The sequence below is a fragment of the Drosophila simulans genome, chromosome X (genome assembly GCF_016746395.2).
Source record: "Drosophila simulans strain w501 chromosome X, Prin_Dsim_3.1, whole genome shotgun sequence".
NCBI classification, from domain to species: domain Eukaryota; kingdom Metazoa; phylum Arthropoda; class Insecta; order Diptera; family Drosophilidae; genus Drosophila; species Drosophila simulans.
In genome coordinates this window covers 5384335-5401081 of record NC_052525.2, presented here as the reverse complement: position 1 = coordinate 5401081, position 16747 = coordinate 5384335, and the positions used below count along the sequence as shown (strand labels likewise).

Here is a 16747-nt window from a genome sequence, read left to right as displayed (position 1 = left end):
CCGATAACCCGCTAATCGATTGACTGGCATACCTGGACTGGTGCATTGCACTTGATTTACAGCTTTTCCCATTCAGTGTCGCCTGGTCACACCGCGAAGCATTTACAAATAAATTCCCTGGTCGTGTTGTTCTTTTTTTCGTTCCGTTACATAGCACGCTAAAATAAATATCCGAAAGGTAAATACGATCAGCAGGTGATAATGCGGGATATATATCCGGGCGAGAAAGACAAGCGGATAAGATAAAATCGCTGCGCGTGGCCAGAAAAAAACTGGGCCACCTGAAAACGATCGAAAAGCGATAACAAGATAAAAAAAACGTACTGGCGTGTACAGTGAAAACCAGAAATCTAGGAAATACTAGTTAAACAGTGGGAGAACATGACGCATTGTTTGCATTTGTATGGCTAGTGTGTGTCTGTGTGTGCATGCGGGCTTCTCGGTGTGCGTGCTGTGTGTGTGGGCAGTAAAATACTCGTTAATTAACCAATTTTGAAGAAGTCTAAAGAAGAGTAGTTCTATTCTCCGCCACTGCGTAATGTGCACGAAATTAACAAAAACCGAATGTACCATCTATTTCATCAGCAGTGCGGCGGCACGCACACAAATGCACTCAGCATACAGCCGTGTATCGATATTAGCGATTACCGATAACGCGTCCAACATATGCAATTACCACCGTTTTCCTGTTTTCCCCGTTATAAAAAAAAGAAAGAAAAACATTGTATAACGTTTTTTTCCCGGAAAAACAGAAAAAGAAAGAAAACACGAAAATATGCAGCGACTGTGGGCTTAACCAGCCACCCCACCCAACTTCCTCCGCCCCCAGATTATTTTTTTGTATATTTTTTTTTCTGCCTTTCTGTAAGTTCATTTGCATGCAATTTGAATCGAGCCGAGATCGCAGCTCTTCGAGGTTCTCGGATCTCCATATTCTGTATATCTATAAGGCTGGAGAACTGAATGTATGTAGCAATTCCTATTCTCGTTTCGTAGACGCCAAGAAAGCAATATACCCTCCTTAAAGATCTTTACTATATTTCTAGATCCAACCGATCAATTATACCAACAAAAAAAGAAAAGAATAAGGAATCCCCTTACAATTCCCACGGCAAACTAAATTGTCAATAATTAAAAAACCCAACTGCTATGCACCCAGCTTAACTGAACCTTACATTTACGACGACAATAGTTCAAGATAATAGTTAAAGATAATAATTAAATAAAATTTATTGTTCCTCAAGCGGCTACTTTTTATATTTTGGCCCGACCCTCAATGACGCCGAAATCGTTAAGCAAATAAGTTGCCCATAAATTGTTAACCAAAATTGGCTTTCCATTCACGATCATAATGAAAGAAGCGTCTCGCAACAATTAAATCAAGTAAAGGCCTTGTTTAATTGCACAAAAACGATGTTAGTTTGGTATCATATATCTGACTAGATTACTTATATGATTAAGACCACTCATTACCGAACTCCATTGACCATATATATCTCTTTTTCAGTTAGAGATCAGCCGATTCCAGAATGCTTTCGCTGCAGAACCAACGGCAACCGAAGACCACCCCACTGGTGGACGACTACGAGATCTCGGACACGGTTCTGGGCCTCGGGATCAACGGGAAGGTGGTGCAATGCACCCACCGCCGCACCAAACAGAACTATGCCCTCAAGGTGCTGCTGGACAATGAGAAGGCGCGTCGCGAGGTGGACCTGCATTGGCGGGTCAGCGGATGCCGGCACATTGTGAACATCATCGATGTGTACGAGAACACCTATAGCGGCAGGAAGTGCCTCTTGGTGGTCATGGAGTGCATGGAGGGCGGCGAGCTCTTCCAGAGAATTCAGGACAAGGCCGATGGCGCCTTCACAGAGCGGGAGGCGGCCCAGATAATGCACGAGATCTGCGTGGCAGTTGACTATCTGCACAGTCGTGACATTGCGCATCGCGATCTCAAGCCGGAGAACTTGCTGTACACCACCTCTCAGCCGAATGCGGTCCTTAAACTGACGGACTTTGGCTTCGCCAAGGAGACATTCACCAATGACACGCTGCAGACGCCCTGCTACACTCCCTATTACGTGGGTAAGTGTTCCTTTCGGAGGAATAATCATCATCAGTTGCTAGTGGATGAACATGTCAATTGCCACATTGGGCACGAAAAATTGCTCTATAATTGTTAAAATCCGCTGTTTACCCACTCGGAATTATGGCAGGGGTTTTTTTTTTTTTAGCCCGGAAGCCGCATGCCGGGCACTTGCTGATAGTAAAATGAGTTTTTAGGTAGCTAACTAGAGTTTTTTATGCTTGCACCATCCCCCCTTACATAATCTACTGAGCGAACTTTCTCTATAACTTCTGTAATTCAATTCAGCCTTGTTCTCAATCTCGTTCGAGAGTTTGCAAAGTGCAACCGACTCGATTTGCAATCGAACGGAAAGAAAGGTTGCGAACATATCGGGGGATTCATATTAAGGTTTTAACAATTAGAATTCAGTTCTCATTGGGTAAATACAGTTTACCTATTCCTTAAAGTTAGTACATTTTCCCTTTTGAATAAATAATGGGTTTCTTCTGGATAGTTCCCATTTTAATGACGTCTTTTTTCTTTTGCAGCTCCTGAGGTCTTAGGCCCACAGAAGTACGACAAGAGCTGCGACATCTGGTCGCTGGGCGTGGTGATGTACATCATTATGTGCGGATTCCCGCCGTTCTATAGCAACCACGGTCTGGCCATATCGCCCGGCATGAAAAAGCGCATTCGCACCGGCCAGTATGACTTCCCCGATCCGGAGTGGACGAATGTGAGCCCGGCGGCAAAGGATCTGATCAAGGGCATGCTGAATGTGGACCCCAGCAAGCGTCTGTGTATCCAGGATGTCATTCGCAACAAGTGGATTGCCCAGTACAATGCCGTTCCACAAACACCGCTCTGCACGGGTCGCATGCTGAAGGAGGCCGAGGAAACCTGGCCGGAGGTGCAGGAGGAGATGACACGCTCGCTGGCCACCATGCGCGTGGACTACGATCAGGTGGGTCAGCCGCATGGGTAACATGACAAGTGCAACAAGGATAAATATCAATGCGAGTCCAAAGTTTTCCATTCCATTACATAATCATTACTCATTTGCTTTTCACCATATACTGTGTACAGTATCTTTGCGGTCCATTTGTTTATACAATGGGAAAATAAATTTCAATTTTAGTATGCTTAAGCAATTAGCAAGTAGCCTGCTTCCTAGCCCTCTTTTTGTTCTAGTCGTGAACTGGAAAGTCACTAATTATAAGAACTAACAGGAGGTTAATGCGCCTGAAATGCTTTGATTAGTTCAAAACTTGGAAGAAGGTCTTTTCTTAATTGGAATTTTCTTTTCTGCAGATGCAAATCAAGGCGCTGGACAAGTCGAACAACCCGCTGCTGACGAAGCGCAGGAAAAAGATCGAGGAGATGGAGGTATACGTGGCCAATGCGACGCGCAACTAGACGACGAGGAAGCCAGAGCGACTAACACGGCCAATCCGGGAGTGAGATGAGATGAGTCGAGGAGAGATGGGCGTAGGACGTAGGATGGGCGAACCATCGGATTAACACTTAAGCGGATAACAATGTTGTACAATGCTTTACAAGAACGATAAATACTACTATACTACGACGGCGGCAAGACCTGCTATTAACTACTGTACTACGATGACAGCAACATCTGCAAAACAACTACTCCATGTTATGTTACGTTACGTTTTCTTATTCATTTTGTCCATTATCTATCTACGAGTATGTAATGTATAATCCATTTCCAGTCAAGGGTTCTTTGGGTATTTTGTAGTCTGAAAAGTGCTCTTTTGTAAAAGAAACTATAAAGCGTAATGCGTAAATAACGAACTTAAGTAAAGCCAAGTGCAAGCCTAGCTAGCCAGCCCAGCCGAATATTCAAAATGCCTCGGTATCGCGTGAAAGTGTTTCGTTTTTCGACTCTTTTTTTTTTAATTTTATTTTCCAAAAACGTGTCATTTTGTAACCGAACCTTTTTTTACGTGTACGTGACTTTGATTATAATTATATATATGTATATGTATAACCGTGTGTGTATATATATGTATGTATGTATGGCATATGTGTGGAGAAACAATTAAACAGCCAGTTGACGTTAGCATTAATCTGCGCAAGATTCAGTGTTGGTTATAATCTTTATTTGCTGATTCTGCAAGCGATATACCATTTTACCGTATAGCGTATTTGTAGTACATAAACAACAAGATCATCCCCCAAATAAATAAACAAAAATCAAGCTTATTTTACTATGATTAAAACACAAAAGAAGTTGCTTTCATTTCAACGCTAAGTGGATAAGTGCACACGCTTTAGAGGGAGAAAACAACAAGTGGTGGTGGTTGCATCTTCTGGGAAAACTTGACTTGAGCTTGACCCACTATATAATACCAGGTCAGAGGGCACCACATCTGGTGTGAAAACAAAAACTCAGCTGGATTTTGGTTTTGTAGTGTCATTTATTTTCCATTTCCATGATCAACAACAGTGCTCCGGCATATGAGCCATCAATAATCATCAACGATGCTTTTCGCATGGGGTGCTGAACAACCTGGGGCTTGTGGGCGGGAATGGGTGGGGGTGGGGAAATGGGTAAGAGGAGGAGGTGGTGGTGTTGGTTTTGGTGCAGGTTGCAAATAACAATTTGCCAACAGTGTGGTGGGCCAACAGCTGCGAGAGGCCGCGATTACAATAACCGACTAAAGGCTACGACTAAGACAATAGTTAACATTCACGTACTTGTACTTGTGATTCGGTTATTCGTGTCGTTTCTTTTGTGTTTCTTGTGTTTTTTTTTCTGATCAGAGGTTCGTGTTGTGGTTTCTATCTGCTTTACTGTATCGCTTTTACGGGTTTCTTACATTTTGTTTTATTGTTTTACGTTTACCTTGACGTACTTTCAGTTGCGTGTTATATCAATTTACAAAATATGTGACAGAAAATTCGCTTAGAAAAATACATTTGGTTGTTTTGCTTTGCTTTGCTTCCTGTCCTCTGATTTCATATTCATATTGGTTTTCTTTTGTTCCATGTACTTGTTGGCCTTAGTAGTTTGTGTGCTCCGATGCTGTTTGCTAGCCTTAATTTAAGTTTAATGGCAGATATCGAGATTCACCGTGCTTTCGGGCTCCTCCCGCTAATAGTTGAACTTTAAATTCCTGCATTCGTTTCCAATTCTCCTGGCTGTCCTTCTCCGTGATCCATCCGTGAATATTAATCCCGTTCTGCGATCATCAATCCTCAATCCTCTTTAGCTATAGTTTTGTAAACTGAAGGTACATTTTTCAACAATCTCTCCATTCGTATCGATCCATTCGATACTCAACATCCTTCGCACTGCCTACAGAAAACTGTCGCAGCTGTTCTCCGCCTCGCTATTGGAGCAATCCATGGCGGGCAGTGAAACGCCTCGTCGATAAAGCCACTGCCTCTGATGATGATGATGCTGCTGCTGCTGCTGGTGGTGGTGCTGCTGTTGGTGATGGTATCCATGGCCAGCACCCGGCACACAAATGGCGCTGGAGCTGCTTCCGCTGCCGGAGCCCTGGCCACTGGTACTCATGTGGCTGCCACGTCTTCTGGAGGCCGACGGCATCTCGGGCAGAGCGACTGCGTTGAGGCGCGGGAAGTACTTGTACATCTCCAGCAGGCTGCCCAGCTTGACGTGCGGCTTGTACTCCACATCCTCCAGCGATTGTGCCGCCGCGCTGCTATTGCTCAGTGGCGTCCAAAAGATGAGGCCCAGCTGGGCCAAGTGACCGCCCTAAAAGCGAGATAGATCAGTTGCCAGTGAGCACATTTGTGAGTAGCTCCCACTCACCTTGATGTCGGTCTCCAGTTTGTCCCCGATCATGACGCACTCCTGCGGCTTGACATTGAGAAAGTTGCAGGCGGCGTAGAAGATCTCCGGATGCGGTTTCTCCCATGGCAGATCCGATGAGACTAGCACGCAGTCGAAGTAGCCGCGCACATTGAGCTCAGCTACCTTCTCCCACTGAGCGTTCGATGGTCCGTTGGTGATAAGGGCCAGGGCATAGCCCGCCTGGCGCATACGCAGCAGCAGCTGGACATAGTCCGCGGGAACGGCCAGGTAGCGATACCGCAGCTTCAGCCACTTGGGATAGATCTGCTCCGCCAGGTGCTTGTGGCGCGCTGGAAGGGATTCGCGCCACAGGTGAGTGCGCCACGAGTCCAGCGATGTTTGCGAGTTATCGGGACAGCGACGGAAGGCCTTTAGAAAGTTTTGGGTGGCCTGTGTGGCGTCATCTTTGCTGAACTGGTATTGGGTCTCCAGAACATCAGCGAGCTGTGTGCGAAATGGAAAAATGGGTGGCAATTCGCATTATTATTGCGTTACATAAATTCAAAAATATAAAAAAGGCGGTTAATCTAAACGTTGCGTAGATATGATAGTGCCGCAAAAAACCTTAACCGCGATAAAACTATAAATACACTATGACGAATTAAAGACAAGATAAGTTAAGAACTTTCACGCTGTAAGAAGTGAACAACCTGAAAGTGGAGTTAAGATTAATAGAAGCAATTAGCAACCTACATATGTGCACAATCTTTTGCGAAACGCGATAGAACGTAAATCAAAACTATTACGTCCATAAAGTTCTCAATTGAGCGTCAGATTGTCCAATCCAATTCGATCGAATCGAAGCCAATTGATTAATCGAACCTAATGCCGAAATCGTTATAGCATCGCCGTACTATCAGGGGATTGAACATCAAACTGCAATTGCCGCCGCCGCGTACACATGCCGCATGAGTAATATGTGCATATACTATATGTTATGATCACAATGATAGCTTGGAAATTTCCACTCGCTATCTATTTTCCGGCCCAACCATCCGCATCTATTATTTAATAAATCGTACTCAAATCAGGAAGCTAAGCTCGAATAAGTCATTTCAATACTAAGAATTCGAGTTGAAATCATTGCGATTTGTCACAAAAACTCATGACTTCATGAGTTCCAAAATATAAATGGGCGTGGCTCCGCCGGCTAACAATTGAAAGCAACTGAATAAAGAAACCGTTTTATTTGGGGTCTTTAAACATTGAGCGTATTGAAACGTGAACGTGATAATGAAGTTAACTATCTAAATTGGCGCAGCTTAAAAGATAACGATATAATATGGAATGCAAAATTAACTAAATGTACGTGACATGAAACACATTTTCAAGAATACCTATTTGTACCTTTCTCTCTTGAAGGGAAATCGCTAAAAACTTTAACCTTTTAAGATAGCAAATAGACTCAATCATTGCAATAAATGAAGTCAATGACCTCTGAATGTTCAAACAAGTACCTATTATCATCAATTAACCTTTAGCTTCTTTGTGTGCCATTCACTTTATAATCATCAGAAGGTTATATTTCAAAAGAAACCATTGTTTCGATATATTAACAATACACAGACGCGTGTTTCCAAAGTTTGTAAATACATTATATACAATACATACATGGTATGACGTTTCTTTCAATTTTTGTTAAGCACAAGTTCCTCGATTTCCGACCTTTTGGCAATCGTTTTATCGATAAGATCCGGTAAAGTGCCTTTTAACATTTCAAAAACCAATGATTCCTAATTTCCAACGTAATGCCTATTTATTTGTGGGTTTTATCGCTGTGACAGCCTTCTAGAGTGCATTATACCCGTGGTTATATTTAAGTTAAGACCTTGTCGAGTGCACTCAGAGTTTTTCTTTTTGTTTTTTTTTTTTTGTGGGCTGGGGGATTGAAAGGAAGGGAAAGGAAATCAATCGGTACGGAACGCAAATAAACAATCGAAATTTCGGGCGCGTGCTATCTGCCGAGCGTCCGGGTTTTTTCGACTACGTAACAACGGGCGGGCTGCAGTGGAAAATTTTCTAGCTGGGTCGCTCGCCTGCTGCGCACTTTCACCTCTCCCCTTCCCCGACAATCCACACACTGCATGGAAAAGAAACGGAAGAAACGCCAACGGATTGGTGATTGCCAGAGGGGGGAGTGAGGCTGTCCGCCTTGGCTTGGTTAACATAGCTCACCTTTCTGATCGCCTTGGAATCGCCGGCTCTGGTGGGAATCAACGTGTTGTCCAGGTCAAAGTAAAAGGCCCTGATTTTCGCACATGTCGCATCGAAATGTGAATGTGTGGCTGTCAATTGCTTGCCGCAATGGAATTTGCTAGCTGCCATGGGAAGTCGTCGAGCGGAGGAAGGGATGGAGGGAGGGGCGAGGGGTCACTGTCGGGGGTCGAGGGGTGGTAGCCGGTTGCTTGGTTAGATGGATGGATGCAAACGTGGAGATCCAAGATCAACTTTGGTGCAATTCAATCCGCCAGCGGATTTGCGCTTCGAAATTGGCGCCAAACGAAACGAAACGAAATGTACGAGCTGCACGACTGCAGCAACACTGCAGTATTTTCCTATTTTCCTCGAGCGGACTGGCAAAAGTTTCCGCTTCTCGCGCGGCGAAGTTAAAACGGCAACTGAATGGCAGCGACAAAAAAAAACGAAACGGAACGGGAGCGGTCGCAGTAAGGTCGAGAGACGGGGTAGCGGGGCGGTGGAACAGGTGAGCGCGTGTGTGTGAGTGCTTGTTGACTGAGTGAGAGCGGAGCAGCGAATGAAAAACCGAAAGAAAGTGCGAGCGCGCATGGGAAAACAGTGGCGGCCAAAAGTCTGTGCATGCGAACACTGTTACCAGGCGGTGGCGTTAATTGACTTCTAAAGCTTGATAAGCTATTGCTATTCTTTAGGATTTTCTATCAACACAATCTTAACGTGCTCTTAAATACGTTTATTTCAATAACTGGTTAGACATCTAAGTTTTGCTTTTCTGGACAACTACTGCACAGCACATATGCTTTTTGCGGGCACACATTTTTTGGCGCCAGTGTGCGAAGTGTGCCAAGTGCCGTTTGCGCGCTAGAGCGAACGAGAGCAGGCGACCTAGTGCAGAGTTGTCTCTATGCGCCGTTAAACGACCGTGAGTGGAAGAGAGAGCACGATAGAGGTCGCGGAGAGGTTTCCGCTACGACGCCTGCTCTCCACTCTGAATTTAGTATAAGTCGAGGCACGCTAATTTCCTTCTTGTTTTGCCATTTATTTTTAACTTCTATAAATAAAACCAGGAAAAGCAATAACAACAGTTCTTTGTTTACCAAAAATATGAGTTGTTTTATACTTCCTGGTGCTTTCTAGCACTGGCTTATCGGTAAATCGATAGTCTTCGATAGTGATTGTTGAAAGTGGCAACGCTGTAGTTTTTATTTAACGAGGTGGCAAGTGATTAGCCCACGGATTTTTTTTTTGCATCTTTCCGTGTTTATTTTTCTGGAGATTTTCAACATTTTCCGCGATGAGCAACGCAGAGATCATTACGGATTTGCTTTGTACAGGTGAGTGAATATTTAAATCACATGGATGGCACCATAAAACGAGGTTTTCTTGCAGAAATCATTCTGAAAGCGGAGGACAAGGAAGTGGAGAAGGCTTCAGAAGCCAGCAGTAATACGCTATCGGTCGAAAAGGAGGTCCCGGAGAGCAAGGTGCGGCCAATAACGCCGGATGACGAGCTCATCTCCATGGAAACGCTGCGACCCTCACCTGTCCAATGGCCAGAGCGATGTAAGTGTAGAAAACGTAAGCACGAAGAAATTGGCGCCATTTTTAACGCATATCTTTCTTTTCGGTTGCTCCAGTTCCCGGAATGGATGAGTTCCTCTCCATGAGCGACACGCCGATGTACACGAACACTAACTACACCAGCAATCTGACCAATGATGATATGGCCAAGATCAATGGTAAGTAGCTGCCAAGTCAATGATAATATCGTGTGGCAGAAGGTTACTAGTTCTTAAAAGTGATACAGATTTAAGAATAGCATATTAAAGAATAGCATGTCCATTACATACTTTTCTATTCCAGTCCTAGCCCAGCTTTCTCCCGAGGATCTGATCGCTAAAATAAAGTCAATGCATGATGAAATTTACCAGCTGGGACTGCGTGAGGCAATGGAGATGACTCGTGGGAAGCTGCTGGGCATCTTTGACCGGGATCGCGCTCCTAAGCGGCCATGAGGCATGATGATCCGATCCCTGGGAATGGGACTGTCGTGGATCTCGTTGAATTCGCATTAGGATCATAGGTGTAGTTTCATAGTGTACATAGTGCTATTTTTTATAGTGAGTAATGCGTGTTGTGAATGATTTATCGCAATTTTACAAAGATAAATAGGCGTTTGAACAGTAACTAACCTTTATTTCCATTAAAGCATTTTGGGTCCTACACGTCGCTTGTATTACAGATACATTTGAGGAGTCGGAGAAGAGATGAAGTAGAGGGATTGGAGGGAAAGGAATTCAGAAGGATCTGGAGTTTTGGAGAAGGCACAGTAGATTTCGCTATGCAGGGACATTAACGCAACAAATAACTCTGTCTATGTGGGATTGGATGGATCGGTTGCTCTAGTGCCTCCTATTTATACTTAACTAAATGCTTTCGTTTAGATTTATGCAGTAGCCTTCCCCACGATCCATCCCAATGTGGGAAAGTGTGTTGGTGCTGATGGTGTGCTTACATGTTTACCGTGAATATATATCCAGTAACGTGCATCAATTCCCATTACTCCTGCCACTGCATTCCGAATCGCTGCTCAAAGGTGATCCGGTTAAAGACGCCCGCATCGGCCAGCTGCAAAGGATCGGTGTAGTACGCAAAACGCCGTATATCCAGCATGGCCAGGTCGAACATCTGCTTCCAGCTGGTCAAATCCGTAACGCTCATGTGGATCGGCAGCTGGGGATCCGGTATATCGATGGCCGCCTGCAGTCGGTCAAACGCCTCGGCAATTGGTCCCACCGACAGATTAACCCAGTACTCCGCTGGAAAGCGCTTGTTCTCACAGAACGGCGCTCCCTTGCGCATGATGAAGACCAGCATGAGTATCTCATAGCGCTCGGAGCTCTCATAGAAGCGCTTGGTTCGGGTCTTCTCCACGAAATCGATGAGAAGGATCAGGGGAGTGTAGTTCTGGAGGTGCATCAACAGCTCCCGGTCGGTCCAAAGATAACGACCGCCTTTGACGGTCAGCAGGCTCATGTTGCTGGCGAGTTGTTGATGCTGCTGCTGCTGCTGTTGCTGCTGCAGCTGGTGGTGTTGCTGCTGCTGAAGGTGCTGCTGTTGCTGCTGCTGATGTTGGTGTTGCTGCTGCTGTTGCTGCTGGTGCTGCTGTTGCTGGTGTTGCTGCTGCTGGTGCTGCTGATGCTGCTGGTGAATGCCGCCGGCGGATGGGGCTGGAGTTCCGGTGCTCGATGCCACCTGGCTGGGCATGGCGACCACAATGCCCGTCTGTCTCTGGCAGCCAATCTCCTCCACCATGTGCGCTGCGATGACGACAAAATGCAATTAAGGCAAGTGCCTAAACCAGGCCAAGGTCGCTGCGTGGGCCGAACACCCAGCCACCACCCCCTGCCCACCCTCATTATTACTTGTTGCAAATAGCGAGCAGCGAACAGCGAACGTGCAGCAAGTGAAAGGCAATTGCAATCAACTTACTGCGTGCCCCAATCAAAGCGGCGGAAATGATGTATATATGAGGCGGATGGATCAGCGGGTCTGGACTTGGATCGGGGTACGAATGTGGCACACCAAGAAGCAACGGCCTATCTCCTCCGGCAGCTCTGCGTGTGTGCCGTGCGCCCTGGACGATTGTTGCCACGCGAGTGCCTTCCCAAGTCCGAAGTCGGAGCCACTCGGACCCGCATTCTCGTTGCACTCGGCCTCAGTTTTCTCGGTGACTCGGTTGCGCCAGCCGATGGGCATGTGGGGGGATGTGCATATAAGGGACTCGGCCCGTTTGGCAATGAACTTATTGGATGCGTTCTGCGCTGGCTGCGGTTCGCAGATTTGTTACCAAGCGGGCTGCCAACTCTAAAATGTATGTCCCCAAGCTGTGGATTAAAAAACAAATGTGAAAAACATATATGCAAGCAGTTTACAAAAAAGTAAGTAATTTCATATTTAAACTATAAAAAGTCAAGACAAGAACTCAAATCTTAGCTTTATTCAATTTCCTATGATAACTTATCAATTTATCATGCTTAAACATATTAAATAAGTATATAATGTGCATATTTATATATAAACATACAAATTGAGTTCATATTTAAATACAAGATGAAAGATTTTAAGAGCACCCTGTTGTATTCTCCTTTGATTTGATTGAAAGCTTATTAAAGCTCATCAGCTTATCAGCAAACGAAATCGAAGTTTGATGCACATAAAAGCGGTATTAAATTTCCAATAAAGGTAAACTGTTGATTTAAATCAACCTTGAGCGGTAAATAAATAAACGGATTGGCAAAACATAATGCAAAAGTCTTTTGTAAACGGTTTTAAGTAACTAACTGCATTTGCATTTAATAAGACCCCACATTTTCCCACAAAGTTATAAACAATATCATGTTTAACGTATAATTTTTAATAGTAATAAACATCCGTACAGAGAAATTCAAAATGCATGTACAACAATGCATAGCATTGTTAATAATATATAGTCTTAATAGAATTAGACGCGCCCCACTAAATACTATCAGAAAATTACAGCCAATGTCAATAAATTTGAAAAAAAAAATATCATATCCTTGGGATGACTAAACTTGAAAACTCTTTGTTAAAGATTGCCCACCCTCCGATCAAACTCGTCCTTGTGCTCGTTCTTTAGATACTTCCGCATCCCGACGAGCATGTAGCGCACTTTGGGTGCGGACAGGACATCCAGGAGTATGGCCATCAGGGCCTGAAAGCTTTCATAGGTGCCATTCTTGTACTCCAGCAGCGCCTTGCCAAAGCGCCGGAATTGATCCTGGGTGACCAGGCTGCGTAGCTGCAATGCAAGGTATATTAATTAGTAGGAGTAGTAGTATGGATGGAGTCTCCAATGTATCTCACCTCCCGGAGAAATGCCGCCCTTTCCTCGGGCGCTTCCTTAGCCTGCGAACTGCTTGGTTCCACCTTGATGTTCTCCACCAGCTTGTATCGCTTTTTGGACACCTGGCTGGTGGATTCCGGCGCCGTTGGTGAGCTTCGCTCCCGCTTGTGAATCTTCACCAGACCAGAGGAGCCACTTTTACTATCCGTGCAGCAGTTAAAATCAATACTCTGGAAAAGGGGCAAAACAACAACAAGTCCTTAAGAACTAAATAAACACAGTGTAATAATAGATTCATGGGAATCTCGTGTTTACCGAGACATTTGAGTCCAGTCGACTCATAAAGTCCATGGCATTCGGCGCCGCACCACCCAGTTTACGTCCAGCGGCACTGGCATAATCGGCGGGTGTCCATGTCTTTATGGAATTGGCCATCTCCACTTTGCTGCAAAGAGAAATAATAAATATTTCAAAGAGTCAATACCAGGGAAGAGGTAAACGTAAGTTTATTTACCCTGGCAGTGATGACAAAAGGTCACAGGAAATGTCTTACAGCATTTTACTTTAGCTATCACAAATCTCAAAAACACTAGACTACTAAAATCCGATTAAGGATTGGCTATTAATAATTATAATACAATCTATATAGCTGATAAGCTTGATCTTGGATCGCAGGTTACGTACATGGCGGATTCATTGGCTGATTTGAAGGTGGCATTGGAGCCAGGCTCCCGTTTCACTTTTGGAATGGCGGCTAGTGGTTCATCCTCTGTTTTGCAGACAGTTTCCAAAGGCGAATCGGTTTCCCTTTCATCCGGTAGCTTCATCTGAAGTTTTGAAAGAATTGTATTACAAATGCTGAACAACGCATAAACATCATAGACTCACATTCGCTTCGGCGTTCTTGAAGAACTGACGCAGTTCCCGGACGATAGGACCAAAGGGTGAGCACTGTGGCCGGTCGCCCAGGTGACCCCGAATCCATTTGGACAGCTGCTGGACCTGTGAGGCGTCCTTGAAGCGGGAGTCGCAAAGCAGAATGGCACCATAATCGTTGCGATGCCGGATCACACGACCGATGGCTTGATTGACTGCCCTCGTGGCGTCCAGATTGTACCATTCCTGACCACTCAACAGCTGATTCTCGCGCGTCCGATTCGCCTCCAGGTAGCGACGTTTCAGTATCACCTTGGGATCCTTTAGCGGCGGGAATGGCAGACCCGTAATGATCACCGCACGGCCATTGCGATCAGCGAAGTCCAGACCTTCGGAGACTTTGCCGCGACAAACAGCCATGAATACGGCACCCTTGGAGTCGCGTATCGCCTGGTAGAACTCTTCCATCGTGCTGGTGAACTGGTCCTTGCTGCGCGGCTCCAGAAAGATAGGTTTCTTGCACGATATGTCCGCCCACAAGCCACTGGCCTGCCACGCGTCCACGCACTTGTTCAACATGGGATACGATGGGAAAAAGACAAGGAGGCCGTCGGGCACTATCCGCGCTACATTCAGAATCGTCTGTCCCAGGGAGCTGACGTACTTTGGATTATCACTGCAGAAGAAGAAAGGTGGCAGATATAACATGTTTGTTTAGTTTGTTTAACATTGCGAAATTGATACGTAGGCATTTCGTGAAGTTATGAGATGGTTCACCTGCCACAGATGTGAGTTATGTTTGGTCCAACTTGTTTATTTACTCATGGTATCGCCCATAAACAAATAAGCTTGTGGTGTGAAAAATGCTTACCGGTTCGCATAGTTCGATATCAGTTGCTGCCGATCGGGTCCAGTGCCGATGATCTTGACATAAACCTGCGACTGGTCGACGATGTGCGGATTCTCCAGATGCTGGGCCACCGGAATGGCAAGCTCGGCGATCAGCGGCTTGAGGGGAGCCAGTGTGCCGCTGGTCAGGATTACGCTGCGCACTTGGGTGTTGAGCAGTTGCTCCATTCCGAAGCCAGGATTGAAGCACCAGAAGTTGATGATTTTGGCGACCTTGCTTGAGCCAGTCGCTGCTGCAATCGTTCCCTTGCCTAGCCAACCGCCCTGCTGTTTAGCACCCTGTTGCTTTCCGTGTCCCTGCTTGGACTCCTCCACCAGGACATGCACTTTGAAGCTTGCGTACACCTTGCTCATCACATCCTCCTTGTTGGCAAACACAATGGTTAGCAGATCGCTAAGCAACGTGAAGGTGCCGCCCTTGCGGATACTCATCTGCTGGGAGGCCACTAGGAGGTACTGGACCAGTTTGTCCAGGAGGGATACTATCGATGCAACGTTGCCGTAGGTGAACTACAATAAAAGAAGTTACATAGTTAAGTAGGCATTCTTTTCAAAACGTTTCTGTTAAGATTCAGTGCATCTTACATTCGCTTTGCCAAGCAGTTCGTACATCATGGAGGCGGGAAAGGTAGTTCCATCGACGGCGTTGTCCACAACGACAGCATCGATGGCCTTTTCGAGCTCGAGCAGCATCTCCTTGAGCAGTGTAAGGTCGTCCAGGGTAAAGTCCTTTGGCTCATCTCCGGCCATATCCTGCGACTCGCCGCTCGCAAAGACTTGCATGATATGCGTGACGTCCTCGATGGCCATGGCCACATCAGAGGACTTAATCTGCACCGAAGCGGACTCCTCACAGATCTTCTCGATGTTGTGGGCCTCATCCAGGATCACAATGGTGTTGCCCAGTTCGATTTTGTTGGCCTTGCGAGCCTTAGGATCGAGTAGATAATTGTAAGGCATGAAGGTGATGTCCGCCTGGGGAACCAACTCCCGAGATGCGAAGTAGGGACAGATCTTGAGGCGCTGGCCCACCTTGACCAGGTCCTCAATGTCCATGATGGTGGGTCCGCGCAAATCGGGATGATCCTTTCGCGACTCCACGCGCATTTGAAACGAACAGGTCTTGGAGTGCACCCGTAGCTTGCACATGTTGGTCTTGTTGGAGTTGCCCAGCTCCCGCATGACCTCCGGATGAATGCATAGCTGATCACGGGAGCCCAGAACCACGGATCTCATATTGGCGTACGCCGTCCTCTTGAGTTCCCGCATCGCCTGCGTCAACTGGGAGTGGGTGCGCGAGGCGTAGATGACCTTGGGCACGCCCCAATTATTCGCACGACCCATGGTCTTTGCCAGCTCGGACAGGTCTCCTCCAGGTGCTCCGCCTCCAATACCCGAAAAATCTGCCTTCTCCATTTTAACCATCTGCATTTGGTGCTCCGATTGCCTGGTGCGGATCCAGGCCAAGGATGAGCACAGCAAGCTTAGGGTCTTGCCTGTGCCGGTTGGCGATTCCAGGACTCCATTCGTGCCATCGCGGAGACAATGGATCACCTTCTCCATGTACGCCCGTTGAACCGGATACGGCTCGAACGGGAAGTGCACCGGAATGCCGGCGATCAGGCTCTCCGGCATTATTTTTAATAATACTATTTATTTACTTGTTTACGCGCCAAATCGGAGTGAACATGTGTTCGTTGGTCGATAACAACAATTGTCTGTGTGGGTAGTCAGTTATCGCTATCGATAAGGTACAGTGGACACTGATTAAGAAATTTTATAGGGTTATCTTTAACTCGAAGTCAAATGTTTACAACATGCATGTCAAGCCCTGGCGTAATTTGTTCTAAATGTACTAGCAGTACTAATCACCACCCAAAGTGCTGCAATCGTGTTTATGGTACTGTATGGATAATAGTAACTGAAACTTATAAACTTATTAGCATTGGAGAGACTACTGTAGTTGTGATGCTGTATATTTGGATCA

At 45.9% G+C, this 16747-nt stretch overlaps 5 protein-coding genes across 6 annotated transcripts; 2 read left to right on the top strand and 3 right to left on the bottom strand.

Annotated features, from left to right (window-relative positions):
* Positions 1-25: 25 nt before the first annotated feature.
* LOC6725202 (MAP kinase-activated protein kinase 2) lies at positions 26-4294 on the top strand. Of its 2 annotated transcripts, none has more exons than XM_016172937.3 (4): positions 26-178; positions 1508-2088; positions 2620-3035; positions 3383-4294. In XM_016172937.3, exons 2-4 carry the CDS (start codon positions 1530-1532, stop codon positions 3485-3487), a joined length of 1080 nt encoding a protein of 359 aa, XP_016038229.1. In that variant the 5' UTR covers positions 26-178; positions 1508-1529; the 3' UTR covers positions 3488-4294. The 2 variants fall into 2 exon arrangements, with proteins under 2 accessions (XP_016038229.1, XP_039153476.1); XM_039297542.2 differs by having other exon boundaries at positions 46-178; positions 1512-2088.
* A 195-nt stretch (positions 4295-4489) lies between these two features.
* Positions 4490-8705, bottom strand: LOC6725201 (N-acylneuraminate-9-phosphatase). The gene is made up of 3 exons (XM_002106188.4): positions 8088-8705; positions 5871-6356; positions 4490-5813 (listed from the first exon to the last, which is right to left on the bottom strand). The coding sequence occupies exons 1-3, from the start codon at positions 8235-8237 to the stop codon at positions 5391-5393; spliced, it is 1059 nt and encodes a 352-aa protein (XP_002106224.1). The 5' UTR covers positions 8238-8705; the 3' UTR covers positions 4490-5390.
* A 575-nt stretch (positions 8706-9280) lies between these two features.
* Positions 9281-10295, top strand: LOC6725200 (protein lin-52 homolog). The gene is made up of 4 exons (XM_002106187.3): positions 9281-9442; positions 9498-9671; positions 9746-9847; positions 9972-10295. Exons 1-4 carry the CDS (start codon positions 9403-9405, stop codon positions 10121-10123), a joined length of 468 nt encoding a protein of 155 aa, XP_002106223.1. The 5' UTR covers positions 9281-9402; the 3' UTR covers positions 10124-10295.
* LOC6725199 (general transcriptional corepressor trfA) lies at positions 10284-11788 on the bottom strand. The gene is made up of 2 exons (XM_016173482.3): positions 11601-11788; positions 10284-11428 (listed from the first exon to the last, which is right to left on the bottom strand). Exon 2 carries the CDS (start codon positions 11421-11423, stop codon positions 10668-10670), a length of 756 nt encoding a protein of 251 aa, XP_016038227.1. The 5' UTR covers positions 11424-11428; positions 11601-11788; the 3' UTR covers positions 10284-10667.
* Positions 11789-12509: 721 nt separating this feature from the next.
* LOC6725198 (regulator of telomere elongation helicase 1 homolog) lies at positions 12510-16510 on the bottom strand. The gene is made up of 7 exons (XM_016173481.3): positions 15346-16510; positions 14723-15270; positions 13864-14527; positions 13660-13802; positions 13291-13420; positions 12996-13205; positions 12510-12930 (listed from the first exon to the last, which is right to left on the bottom strand). The coding sequence occupies exons 1-7, from the start codon at positions 16393-16395 to the stop codon at positions 12718-12720; spliced, it is 2958 nt and encodes a 985-aa protein (XP_016038226.1). The 5' UTR covers positions 16396-16510; the 3' UTR covers positions 12510-12717.
* Between the last annotated feature and the right edge of the window lie 237 nt (positions 16511-16747).

What these genes read in the sequence shown, in the direction of transcription:
- LOC6725202 (XM_016172937.3), top strand. Translation starts at nt 1,530, where the DNA reads ATGCTTTCGCTGCAGAACCAACGGCAACCGAAGACCACCCCACTGGTG. An exon ending in CTACACTCCCTATTACGTGG is followed by an intron (nt 2,089 to 2,619) that starts GTAAGTGTTCCT and finishes TTTCTTTTGCAG; the next exon opens with CTCCTGAGGTCTTAGGCCCA. An exon ending in TGCGCGTGGACTACGATCAG is followed by an intron (nt 3,036 to 3,382) that starts GTGGGTCAGCCG and finishes TCTTTTCTGCAG; the next exon opens with ATGCAAATCAAGGCGCTGGA.
- LOC6725201 (XM_002106188.4), bottom strand. Translation starts at nt 8,237, where the DNA reads ATGGCAGCTAGCAAATTCCATTGCGGCAAGCAATTGACAGCCACACAT. An exon ending in ATTCCAAGGCGATCAGAAAG is followed by an intron (nt 6,357 to 8,087) that starts GTGAGCTATGTT and finishes TTTCGCACACAG; the next exon opens with CTCGCTGATGTTCTGGAGAC. An exon ending in AACTGGAGACCGACATCAAG is followed by an intron (nt 5,814 to 5,870) that starts GTGAGTGGGAGC and finishes TCTCGCTTTTAG; the next exon opens with GGCGGTCACTTGGCCCAGCT.
- LOC6725200 (XM_002106187.3), top strand. Translation starts at nt 9,403, where the DNA reads ATGAGCAACGCAGAGATCATTACGGATTTGCTTTGTACAG. An exon ending in TGTCCAATGGCCAGAGCGAT is followed by an intron (nt 9,672 to 9,745) that starts GTAAGTGTAGAA and finishes CGGTTGCTCCAG; the next exon opens with TTCCCGGAATGGATGAGTTC. An exon ending in TGATATGGCCAAGATCAATG is followed by an intron (nt 9,848 to 9,971) that starts GTAAGTAGCTGC and finishes TTTCTATTCCAG; the next exon opens with TCCTAGCCCAGCTTTCTCCC.
- LOC6725199 (XM_016173482.3), bottom strand. Translation starts at nt 11,423, where the DNA reads ATGGTGGAGGAGATTGGCTGCCAGAGACAGACGGGCATTGTGGTCGCC.
- LOC6725198 (XM_016173481.3), bottom strand. Translation starts at nt 16,395, where the DNA reads ATGCCGGAGAGCCTGATCGCCGGCATTCCGGTGCACTTCCCGTTCGAG. An exon ending in AACTGCTTGGCAAAGCGAAT is followed by an intron (nt 15,271 to 15,345) that starts GTAAGATGCACT and finishes CTTTTATTGTAG; the next exon opens with TTCACCTACGGCAACGTTGC. An exon ending in GGGCGGCATTTCTCCGGGAG is followed by an intron (nt 12,931 to 12,995) that starts GTGAGATACATT and finishes CTTGCATTGCAG; the next exon opens with CTACGCAGCCTGGTCACCCA.